Source organism: Sturnus vulgaris, chromosome 3, assembly GCF_052056855.1.
Source record: "Sturnus vulgaris isolate bStuVul1 chromosome 3, bStuVul1.hap1, whole genome shotgun sequence".
Lineage (NCBI taxonomy): Eukaryota > Metazoa > Chordata > Aves > Passeriformes > Sturnidae > Sturnus > Sturnus vulgaris.
The window spans coordinates 54,410,522-54,422,894 of record NC_142245.1 but is presented as its reverse complement, the minus strand read 5'-3'; the positions used below and the strand labels follow the sequence as shown (position 1 = coordinate 54,422,894).

The 12,373-nt window shown below is 36.0% G+C and overlaps 1 protein-coding gene across 2 annotated transcripts in view; it reads left to right on the top strand.

Annotated features, from left to right (window-relative positions):
* Positions 1 to 12,373, top strand: part of SYTL3 (synaptotagmin like 3) — a 33,190-nt gene that overhangs the window by 1,534 nt on the left and 19,283 nt on the right. The window contains exons 2-6 of one of the 2 annotated variants that reach the window (XM_014888630.2): positions 2,051 to 2,596; positions 4,088 to 4,303; positions 7,640 to 7,704; positions 10,262 to 10,313; positions 11,679 to 11,751. In XM_014888630.2, coding sequence (XP_014744116.2) covers positions 2,487 to 2,596; positions 4,088 to 4,303; positions 7,640 to 7,704; positions 10,262 to 10,313; positions 11,679 to 11,751 — 516 coding nt within the window. In that variant the 5' untranslated portion in view covers positions 2,051 to 2,486. The remainder of the gene's footprint in view (positions 1 to 2,050; positions 2,597 to 4,087; positions 4,304 to 7,639; positions 7,705 to 10,261; positions 10,314 to 11,678; positions 11,752 to 12,373) is intronic. The other variant, XM_088161674.1, reaches the window with a different exon arrangement.

Sequence of the window (12,373 nt, the reverse complement as noted above, 5' to 3'; positions counted from 1 at the left end):
ATTTCACAATGGTAGAGGGCTTTTCAGTCCAATTTGAACACCTCTGTGAAATAATTACAAGTTCAAGTTTGTTGTGGGGCCAAGGATTCTCCCCCATTTTGGGTGTTGTAATACTTTCATAGTACTTTATTTATTCTTAAAGTTACCTCATCATTCAGCTAGATTTTTCAAAAAATAATTTGAAGGAGACCTCAGATACCAACTCTTTCTGCTTCCTTAACTGCAGATGTTGCTCTTCATAACTGTTTTACTGTGGCATGTTCTTAATAGCACTATAAGACATTGATGTATTTTCTGTAAGATCACCAGAGCAGAGTTTTATTGGATCCACTTAGTATTGACTGTCATGCACTTGCTAGCTTTTACTGATGCTTTAGTGGGACTTTCTCGTGGTGTTCTAGATATGCCTAAAGTTTTAGGAGTTTATGGCAAATGTAGCTTGCCATGTAATGAATGTTTTGGTATCCTGTGTAGGGCAGAGACACCAGAGTTTGTACTGACTCCTCTTTAGATTATGTTGACTTAAATGGCATTGATGGTTTTAAACATGCTCATCAATCCCAGGAGGTATTCATAAGATAAAAGATGAAAGCAGGTAAAGGATGCAGGGACCTTTGAAAATGACACATATTGTGTTAAAAAAATTACTCAGGCTTCTTGTGTTTCAAATGAGTAATTTCCTGTGAAATTGCAGTTGCTAAGGAAATAAAACATGATTATCCCTATCTCTGTCTCTTTTGTTTCCACAGGAAACCAATTTTTTTTTAAACTTCTGTGAAGTTCAAGCTTCTGTGAAATGCTTTGTCTTTTTGGACTGTTGAAAGGTTTCACAAAAAAAAAAAAAAAGCCTGTACACAAATGGAATGCAACCTGTTTACATATATATATTATTACCCCCTGCATTTTCTGTTGGGAAATTAAATCACTGAATTGGGGTAAGCTACATATGAAGTAATTCCCTGCACTGACAAAAATACATTGTCAGTATATATCTGAAGTTTTAGTGGGTTCTTTCGGTGATTTAAGGTTTTTTGGTTTTTTATTTTAAATTTAAAACTGAGTATTTGAAAATAATGATCCAGCCATGCAGATGGATGGTCAGATTTTCAGCTGAGGTCCATCGTGAAGCATCAGTAAATGCTTTGGGAAAGCTTTACCCTGCTGTCTTAGTGTCTACACCTGCCTAGAGCCTGACTGTGTGTATCTACTTCAGATAAAGTTTGAAACACTTAACCAGTTTTCATATACACATCTTCAATATGGGGGGATATCCCACCATAAGTGGAATTGTCTTACATTTCTAGTAATATGCACGAAATGTTAGACAGTAATATTGGAAATGAATGTGGTATGTAAGATGGTTTAGGTTGAATAATCATATTTTCTTGACTTTGCGAAGTGTATAAAAATTATTTTATATTTTAGTGGAATTTTGCAAAAGTGAAGGTCACAGAATATATCCAAGCTGCAGTTGTGATTATGTTTCAATTTTATATTTGCATATATTTGTATGCTAACTTTATCAGTTTGGGACCAAAATCATTAGTGAACTGGGCTAGCAATAATGTATATCTTAACTTTTTGGTGTCTCTGTGTATTAGCAAAGATAATAATATTATTTGGTATCAAACTGCTTATCTAGACTTAACTTACACAGGTCATTGATGGAAGTGACTTAGAGGTCTTGTTTTTTCCTCTTAATCTTGTGATGTCTTTTCAATAAAATGGGATTATGAAGGGACATTTTTTCTCAAAAATTTTGTCTCAAGCAGTATGACAGTCATGGGGCCTGTAGACCTGTATTCAAAACTAACTTAAGCTTTTTAACTGGTTGTTTTATGTTGACTCTACAAAAAATGTGAAGGTATGTGCCTGAGTGCAAATGGACAAGATGGTGAACCTCTGAAGAACTGGACTGGCTTAAAACGTGTCCTGTGTGTGATTGCTGCATGAAAGGTTTGAGTATAACAAAATGTGTCCTTCACATTATTTGAAATGTCTTGAAAAGGTGAGAAGAGATAATGTTTGGGTTTTGTTTTTTTTTCCTTAGGCCCAGAAATCGCAAATCTACAAGACCAAATAAAGAAACCTAAACCATTTCTGCCACTCCTTATCACCATCTCTTGACAAATTGTCCCTCCATCTGGTGCCAGTTCAAGCCCTATCTGGAACATTGCTGCAAGCTCTCATCTCTTTTGGAACCACTTTCAGTGGAAAAAAATAAAAGAAAAGGAAGTTAAAGGACACATGAAAAAGTCAAAATTGCTGTGCCTTTGATAACTGTTTGTATTCTCTGGGTAGCAGACACTTAAATGATGATCTGTGCGAAGACAGACAAAGTTATTTTTCTTTTCAAGGGTGTGACACAGTGAAAAACATCAACAATCAAGTAAGAGCTCGGACATTTAGGAAACATCCAGATCAGCTTCTGGATGTAGTGGAACCCATAGGACAGGAGTCTACAAAACAAGTGAAATTTGGCAAAAATGGCCTGTGAATTTAATCTGAACTTCCTTAAGGAATTAGAACAAGAGGCTGTTCTGGAAGTCCTGTACCGTGACCAGATGGTGAGAAAAATGGAGGAGGAAAGAATAAGGTACTGCTCTTCTCCTATTCATGTCTGTTCATTTTTTTTGTTGGGTTGGCTTTTTGTTGTTGTTTTGGAGGGGGGTGGGGTGATTTTGTTTTTCCCCTCCTGAATTACTCTTCTTCTACTTTGTTGTTCTTCTACATGTATTCCCTCTTTTAACATCTTGTTAGCTAACACCTTTGTATTCTCTGGGAAATCTAAGTTTAATCTCTTTGTTTTTGCCATTCTATTGATTCTATACTAAAGATCAACAAATCCTGTTCACTGAGTAATGTACTTGGTGAATTTTACATCCAGCCTTCACAGAAAGTTCAGTTGCTGGCTGCATCTTTTTTATGACGGCTTTATGGCATTCTCAACGTGTTCCTATGTATGCATATGTATAGTCTTGGAATGTGTTCATGGAACATGTTCAGATCTTCGGCTGGCTTGTTTAGCTTACATTGTGCTAAGACTGGAGTTAAGAATCATTGGATACCTGCTCGTTGTGCTAAATCCATCACTGTCCCTTCTCACACACAACAGGCATCAAGCACACTACTCTGCCTTGGAGGTTGTTACTCATGTCAATAGTGTCATTGGTTAGGAAAGGATTTTATTTACTAATTTCACAGTATGCCAGTATCTCAGCTGGTGAGGATAAAGGATAATTGTCCAGCATTTTATTTGCTTTATATCTTGGCTAGGGCAAGGATTTCCCAGTACCTTGTATCCTGCTTTGTGATATTGCATCCCCCTGTAAAACTAGGTATTGGTGTGGGTAAGATAATACATTTTTAGTCCCTTAAATGTGGAAACTTAAACTTTGTTTGCATCAAGTATTTATGTAAGTATTGTGGGATATATTAAACAATAAACAACGTTAAAATGATAGTAATTATATGAAAGGCTATATAGAAAGTCTGAATTGGTTAGAAAATCCCTTTCAACTGCTGATGATGTTACTATGAATTAAAAACATAGGTTTTGATTATTGGTGAAATGGAATATTATGCAATGGAAGCAATGTTAAAGACAAGGAGAGGTTTTGATATTTTGGGCTGTGTGCTGTTTTGGTTTGGTTTTTTAGCTTTCAGGTGATGCATTTGTCTTTTTTTTTTTTTTTAAATTTGGTAGAATACTTAATTCTTGGATAAATATGATTTTAAAAAAATAAAGTGGAAGGGAGCACCATTTAGTCTAAGTTTTTGTAAGTGAAGGCATAATCACTTGCATACAATGATTTCAGTGCCCTGCGCTGAGTGGGCCTGAAATGAATAAAACCCCATTTATAATTAATTATTTCTCTGTTAGTGTGCACAGTTCTTGTCACGCACACACAGTCACACTGCAGAAATGCTGTGTGTGCACACGTTCTAGCAGTGCTCAACAAAGGTCACACTTGAGGGCATAGCTCCCACTAGAAATGGTATTGCACAACCAGGGTATTATTAACTTGTGCTTTATGTGAGGATTTCATCCCCTGTAATTTTTTTTCCTTTTTACCTGTGGAATTAGGAAAATGAAACTACAGCTGCAGCAACTTCGGTGGAAAGGGGCAAAAAATGCAAGGCATGAGTACCAGGAGAGATCTTGTGCTCGCTGTCAGAAGTCGCTGGGGTTGCTGATGAACAGAGGCGCAGTGTGCAATGGATGCAGTCATCGCGTGTGCTCGGAATGCCGTGTCTGCCTGAACCCCTGCCTTTGGAAATGCACCATTTGTTATGCCCACGGGTAAGGAATTTTGCTGGTTTCCACCAGTCATCCGATAGATGCCTGCTGGTTTTGCATGAACAGTTAATGAAACAAAGCCACTGGTGTGATGAAAACGTTGGCTGAAGTCATGGTAGTGATGAAATGGATGGGAACTTCTTGTTATTCTTCACATAGCCAATATTTCCCTTCCTGTGTTTAGCAAAATGGCCTGGGGTAGGCCAGAGGTACTGTGAGTGTGACAAAGATGATAATAGCAAAGCATAGAAACATTTTGTGAGTTTCTGAGCCACAGAGAGAGCTCCTTCCCCTAGTCAATACTCAGTGCATCCTCACAACCTGCTGAAGGTGCTGTGCTTTGACGTAGTATAGCCAATTTCTTGACAATTTCCTAATCATTGTTTTCTGCCTCTTACTACTGGAGTGAGAAACCTGATTGATTAATAATTTGAAGTCATGTGTTATAAAATTTTAAAGAGCAAAACCAATTAATAACATTACTAGGATTTGTTCAAGCATGGTTAGAAATACAGATTTGTTTACTTTTAATTAGTTTTTCTTTTACTAGTTCACATTTTTGTATTTCAGCATACAGGAAAAAAATCTTTCTTTTACTGTATTGATACAATTTTTTTAATATCAAAATAATCCTTCATAGTCCATTCTTTTCATTGCAATCTTTCTAAGCAAAATGGTTTCAATGTATTCCCACATTTGAGGAAAAATAATCCATAGGTGAAGAATGATTGATAATTTGAGAAACTATTCAAAAGCTCTGCTGGATGATAAATATCCCTGTAGAAAGGGTGAGGATTTGGATGAAAATTTACTTTATGCCAACACAAGATGAATCCTCCACTCTCTCTGCAGATGCCAAAATGAGATTAAAATAGAGGAAAATATAAGGCAAAGTATTGGTGTCAAGTTAAACAAATTTGTACTAGTTTGAAGTAATTTTTTTAGCTGGATATCACCAACAAGATATGCTATGAATCTTCAGTTTATTTAGCAACCAATATGCAAAATAGGTAGTTCAGTGCTATTTATACTTGATACAAAATAGTTACTAGACTTTGGTGTGTGTGTTTTGCTGTGTTTCAAGCTACATGCACTGAACTGAAAATTCAAAATTAGCTTTCCATATCCTTCTCTAGGTAATCTTCTCCACTTCCTCTTGTTTTAAATTAGTTTCCAAATATTCGGTGGCCACAGCAGAAATCCCCTATAGAGAGTCATTGGTTATTAAGCTGCTTTGTGTAGTGCTGTACACCCTTAATTATTTAAATAATCTTGTCCAGATATTTAATGGTAAAACCAAGAAGACATTCTTTAGATTAATTAAAAGACCTTTTTACTTTTCCTTCAGGAAATTACCTTTTTTATCTCAGTAATACAGATGGATATGCCAGCTGTCATTTAATTTCTCTTTATAGTGAAGAGAGAGGACATTTGATCTTTTGTCATGGTGTAAAATCAATTAAATTCAGTCAGACTTCTTCCATGGCGTTCAATGAGCTCTACATCAAAGCTGCAAATCTCAAGAAGGGTAGGGAGTGCAGCAATGTGGTAAATGGTACTCAGCACCTTTTGTTTATCCTGGTGAAGGGAAAATAGGATGGCTAAGAAAGGTAAGAGCTGATTTCCAAGTCTCAAGTAACTATTTTGGGTCTTGTTTATCACTAGACGAATTTTTTCCTGAACCAAACAGCAGCAGCACTATGGAGGTTCTCCCCTAGACACTGGGATCATGTTTGTAAGGAATGTGCTTAAACACCTCAGTGAGAGAGCATGCAGGGATAGGCAAATTTTGTATTTCTTGCAAAATAAGAAATTTGAAAACCTTGTGAACTGGCAGAATTGGTATCAAAGTTTGTACCTGCAACTCTTATGTAAATGGAGTTGGTATAGGGTGTTATGTTTTGGTTTTTTTTAAAGGAATCCTATGTTCTAGGAGTCTAGAAAGACATTTGTTTGGGGGCAGTTTAGTCTATTTTACCTGACAAAGGTTCTTTATTAGCTTTGTTTTCATACTTTTGGTCATATCTTAACTTAATACACTATCAAAAAAAAAGGTATTTTCAGATCTATTTTCATTCTGTGTGTGGTCTCATTATCATAGAACGGTTTGGGTTGGAAAGAACCTCAAAGATCATCTGGGTTTCACCCACCCTGTCATGGGCAGGGGCACTTTCCAATAGACCAGGTTGCTCAGAGCCCCATCCAGCCTGCCCTTGAGCACCTCCAAGGAAAGGGTATCCCAAACTTCTCTGAGTAGATTCAATTATCACATGAATCTGTGCGGAACTGTAGATTAAACTCTGGAAGATAACCAGGGCATGGTGGGAATAATATAAAGGGAGGGCTGGGGTTGAATGAAAATCAAGGCACTACCAATGCAAAGCCCTTGAAGACAGAGGTTTCAGACATTTATTAGTTAATAGATCCCCATCCAAATTGACTAAGTATCCTGTCTCAGTTATTTAAACCTGATTTTCAGACTCATCTGTGTCCAGTTATGCACAAGTATCTATGGTTAGGTATGAAAAGAAATTGTACAAATAAGTCTACATGGGCAGTGATTTTTTAAAAAAATATTCTGCATTGCTACTTAGATATAATTTAAATGCCTGGAAGACTTAAAAATCAAGTGACAGAACAAAAAGCATCCTACCTATAGTTTGTCTGTTTTTACACAGAATAAGGTGAAGTGTGAAATAGCAGACCCAGAGGTTTTATTGCCTGGGCCATTGCTGGATATCACTTTAGCTCTTGTGTTTAGAGATTTAGAGATTTCTTAAGAAGGTAAGCTCTACATGAATTTACTATTTGTAGGCTGTTGCCAATTTCAAGCAATTTTGGCATAGGGAATGGTAATAAAGAGATTAATTTTATAGAAGGAAAATCAATGACTGGGTAGAGAAGAACGTTTAGCAGTGCCTGCGCTGAGGAAATTTTTGCAGAGAGACTTTATCCTGTAGTAAGCATCACAAATTGACAAGGAAGGGAGATATTATATAATGCCCTAAAAATTAGTAAGAAATTTAGATGAAAATTTGGAACCTGAAGGATCCAGAGAATCCTGCGTTGTTTTTTTTTTCTCTCTTTAATAATGGGTGAGTTCAAATTGCAGGCTTCAGGAAGAGTAAGATTTGCTGAAAATCTGATCTTGACAGAGCTATTTAATCTGATATGATCTCATATTTAATCAATAAATTCAGTCAATGGATTGAGTAGTCATGTAATCTTAGTTTTATGGTAGGATTAATAAAGGATGTTGGATTGTTACATGGCAACTGAACATTTGAAGAAATGTGCTTGCAAACATTTTGATTCAAATCTCTTTTGATTGTTTTCCAGAGATATGAAAGTGAAGGCTGGTGAATGGTTTTTTGAGGAACGAGCAAAAAAATATCCAGGTGAAGGTAATCTCTGGAACAGATGATTAACTGCTATGTATTGTGTAGTTGTCATCTAAGTGAAACACTGAATGGAGTCTGACACTGTATCCAATGTTTCTTCCATTTTACCATGCAGTCCATCTGTCTGTGCAGTAAATAAAACATGAACACAAATTAGCAGAATGCATTTAAAAGTGTAACTTATTTTGTCTGAGTAATAAGAATAAGAAAATTACTGGCCATGTAAATTGGATTAATATGTGTGTAAGACTTCTAAGAAATACAATTATGTGAAATTAATATAGAAATTTCATATGTACAGGAAGAAAATGATCTTGCATTCATCATTTGTCCAAGTCTAAAATTCAGTTGTTTTCACTGAGGAAGTTCTAAAGTTTAAATAAATGATAGCTATATAGGGGGGGTTTTATTCCATTCTATCAATCAGCAGAGAGCTAAACACTGTTTTATCTTCAGCCAGTTGGCTGTGCCATTGCCTTGTGCTGGATCCTTTCAGTGCCATTAAAAGTACAAAGCTCTAAAAAATTATGGAGGATGTGGATGGATTTCTCTATGGGGAATGTGTTTTGGCAGCAAAGGAGCTGTTTGTGTTTGTTTTCACTTACAATAACTAGCAAGGTGGAGATGATTTGTTTCCTCTTTCTCTTGAAGTGCCAATTCAGAGAGGCATCTACTTAATTTTGTGCCTGACTGTAGTTAAATGATGCAGTTTCACTTACAGTATTTGTATCTGTGTTGGAGAGTTGTTGGTAAAAAGGAAAGGACTAGGCCTTAAATCTCTCTTGGTAAATGTGAATAGGAAGAACTTCATAAATGGACGAGCATAATCAGACACATTTTAGGTAATAGGCGTTTGTGGAAGGCAGCATATTAAGAAACTAAACTTCCTGTTGAAACAATTCATTTAAAATTTGAAAGATTTCATTGAAGTCCATTCTAGATAACCCAGATTCTAGATTTCTGATTTTAAAATGTTAGTTGACTGATTTTTTAATTTTTTTTTAAGTACAGTTTCATCCAATAACCACTGATAATAATTGCCCCTCATTCTTTTCAATGAGTATAAACCTGATAATTTTACCAATCTCTCTGTTACTGGAAAATGTTGTTCTTGGATATGGAATCTGATAATTCAAGTTACTGACTGTCCCTTTTCCCAGCAAAATAAATCACTTCTCAGTTTGAATTGTGAAGACTTTGTGGGTTCTTGAAGCATTTTGCTTAGTTAGTCTAATGGTAATAATGTTAAAGTCGCAAAGATCTAAGGATATACAGAACATAAACGTGCAGGGAGAAATATGTTTTGTTTGGTTCTTTTGCTTAGACCAACTGATATATTTAAAGGAGTTTAAAAAGTGACAAATTTTGAAACACAGCAGCCTTTATGCATCCTTCAATCTTGGAGGGACAGTGCCCTCTTTTGGTTTGAAAACATAACATAACTGAAGTCATCACTAGAAAGTAAATTTAACTGAAAAAAATTACAGTGAAGTTTTCTCATGTTGTGTAGTAAAAAAATTTACATTGTTATGCTTTTTATTATTACTTTTGTATCTTCTACCTAAAGAATGAGATAAATATTTTCATAAAAGTGGTAGATTACTTTTAGTGACCAATCAATTTAAAATATAAGATAGCAAATCTTATTTATCAATAAGAGAGGATTATGGAATTGATTGACAATTCTAACATCCATGAGCTGATTATTGTTTCTATCACTACTAAGGTCTGTTACTTTTATGTAAGCAATGTTATAATTAATGACATCTTCAGCAAAACATGGATCACATGCTGCTTACTGGATCAGGAATTACTAGTGATTAAAGTCACTCCAGATACTTTCCATTTGCTGTTGGTAATATTTGTGATAAAATTACAGTTTTATGAGTCTTCATTGTTCATGCCTGATGGAGGTCTTGCTCCTTGGTGTCTTCATATCATGTGGCTGCTCACCTGAGCAATGTGCCATGGTTGCCATTTCCATGCAGGGATGCTCTTAGCAAAGGGTCTTGCTCATGTTTGTGAGCTATTCAAGCATTTTCATCATTGCTTGCGTCTCTAGTAGGAAAAGTGAAAAAAATTTTTCATGAGGTGCAAGAGTTGACCATGTGCCTGCTCTTGTACATGTTTTCAAGCTTCCCATAGTGTTTGAGTTTTGTGGCTGAAGTGCTCTTTAGTGCAGTGGGCCCATGCACCACCTGCCTCCTGGACCCTGGGTGGCTGAGAGCACTTGGCAACCTGTAGGAATGGGCCTGTTGGCATCTCTGTGTGGTTGTCCTTAGCATTTGTGAAGAGTTCATCTGAATGTGTCACCTGTAACACGGGAGGGTGGAATCCTGGTACAGTTTGAGATGCAGCAGAAACTTGTGTGTTGCTTGGCACACGTGCTGATACATTAGTTGGGAAATGACTTCATTCCTGAATTGCATGTGCATGAGCTTCTGTAAATGCAGGCCAGTTCCTGAAAGGCATGGATTTTAATAAGTGTCACACAGGCATAAGTAACTGGTGTTGCTACTAAGTGATCTCTGGACTTTTTTTTTTTTCCCCCCCTTCATAGGCAGACATGAAACAGTTGGTGCAAAGCTCTTGGAATCTTACCAGAACCTGAGGTGAGACTCAAAAGGACAAACAATCCTAGAACACTGTGAATTTGTATGGGTGATATATTTTATGTTATAAACCAACCAGTAGTTTGTATTCCTTTATTATGAAAAAAACCCAATACTTTTGGAGTTCAAATTATAAAAGCATAGAAAAATTTTCACTTTTAGCTCTCAGCAATCCACAGAACAGATCTCACATACAACAGAGAGTAAGTACCATGTTTGGAGTAATAGTATCTTACTTGAAATGGACGTGTATTAATTTTGTTTTATCTGCTTGTATTTTTTGCATAACTATTTATAAAATTATCTGTTAAATTTGCAGAATACTTTTAAATTATTGTAAATGAAAGTTATTTACTAGGTGTCATAACAGCATCATTATTTGTTCAATGGTAGTTTTGCAGTAAATACTAGACAAGAAGTTAGATGCTTTCACTTACTGAACTTTAAAAAAAATGTAAAATCTAGTTTGCAGTGAATAAATACTTTGATTAAAGGCCAAGGCATGACCATACTTAAGTTACTACCAGTGATACATAATGAAGTAAGCCTTCTTATTATGTTATTAAAGGAACCCCCTGCCTTAAAATAAACCAAACCAAAAAAACCACAGCACCAAACAGCAACAACTACTACCAAAACCTAAACCAACCAAAAGAAAATCCCTAAAGCCCAGTGTAAAATAAGATATAAAGAGATGGTCTCAATTTAATAGAATTGTCTGGCAAGGCACAGCTACATAAGAAAGAAATTTATATTCAGCTGGATAAGATCCTAACCAAGGCTTGCTTTTACCTGGATGTGGTAAAAACTAAAAAAGAATCGAGAAGGAAGTTCACCAGCTGCCTTAGAATCTGTGATTGTGCTGTGATAACAGAATCAGTTAGTTGGGTTTTTTTTCACAGACCAGGATTATTTACCGCAGATGGAATGGCAGGAATGTTTAAAGGGTCTTTAACAGCTCTGAACCCAGGCAAGGAAGGATCCTTTTAGTATTGTAAATAAAGATGACTATTTTCTGAAAACATCTCTGAACAAGACATGGGGTGCATTTTACAGGAATTGTGTTTTAGAACTGAGGACACAGACTGTAATACTGCCAGCCATATAGAAGTCTAGGGAGTCTATCCTAAATTAAGTCTTCGTGATAGTTCTAATTTAATAATTTTACCTGGAGCACCTCAAGATTGAGAAGGTAAAAAGGTAGTCCTAAGAACAGGCAATAAACCTGTGATGCGACTTTTACAGACATAAGATGTCAACCCAGACCTTTATAGAGTGCAGGAAACACGAAGATACTGTGCATGGACATGGTTTATTTATTCATCTGTTGGCTTAATGTATTAATTGTTTCTCTTAAATTTCTAGTAAAATTTCTGTTGTACCTCCGACTCCACCTCCTTTCACAGAATCAGCAGCAGGAACCAATGTGATGGGAAATGTATGTATCTGCAAAATATACATATAAATGCACCACTTAGAGTGTCATTCATATAAAAGGGTCAGCCAAAAAAATATGGTAAATAACTGCTGTAACATTACTCTGCAATATAAATACAGCCTTTTGTTAGTTTGTCAGTATTTTTATGCTGCATGGGTACTGGGAGAGCAGGTTTAGAGGCTATGAGGGCTGTTTTCAATGAGTTTTCAGGTTTTTAGGGAAGTGGTTAACCACTCTGCTTGACATTAGAATGTTGCACCTGGTTTTTGGTGCCTCATTACAGGAAGAGTGGACTGACATCTGAGTTCCACTGAAATCTGAAGGATGCCATGTTCCTATGACATTCAGTAGTTATGTGTCACTTTCATTACTGAATGAGAAACATTGAATTTGATGGCTGCCTTTGCATTGCAGTTTCTAATGGACAGAATAATATAACATGGCTTGAAACTCACAGAAATTGCACTAAATTACTGTTTTATTTAATTTTGGACTGGATCCTCAGGCCCTGGTTTTGAAGCCCATTGCGGTTCTGTAAACATTCTTATGTACTTACCTGGAGTTTGATGAAAACTTTGTTCTGTCATAGATAAAAGTATTAAATACCTTACAACAAATCAGT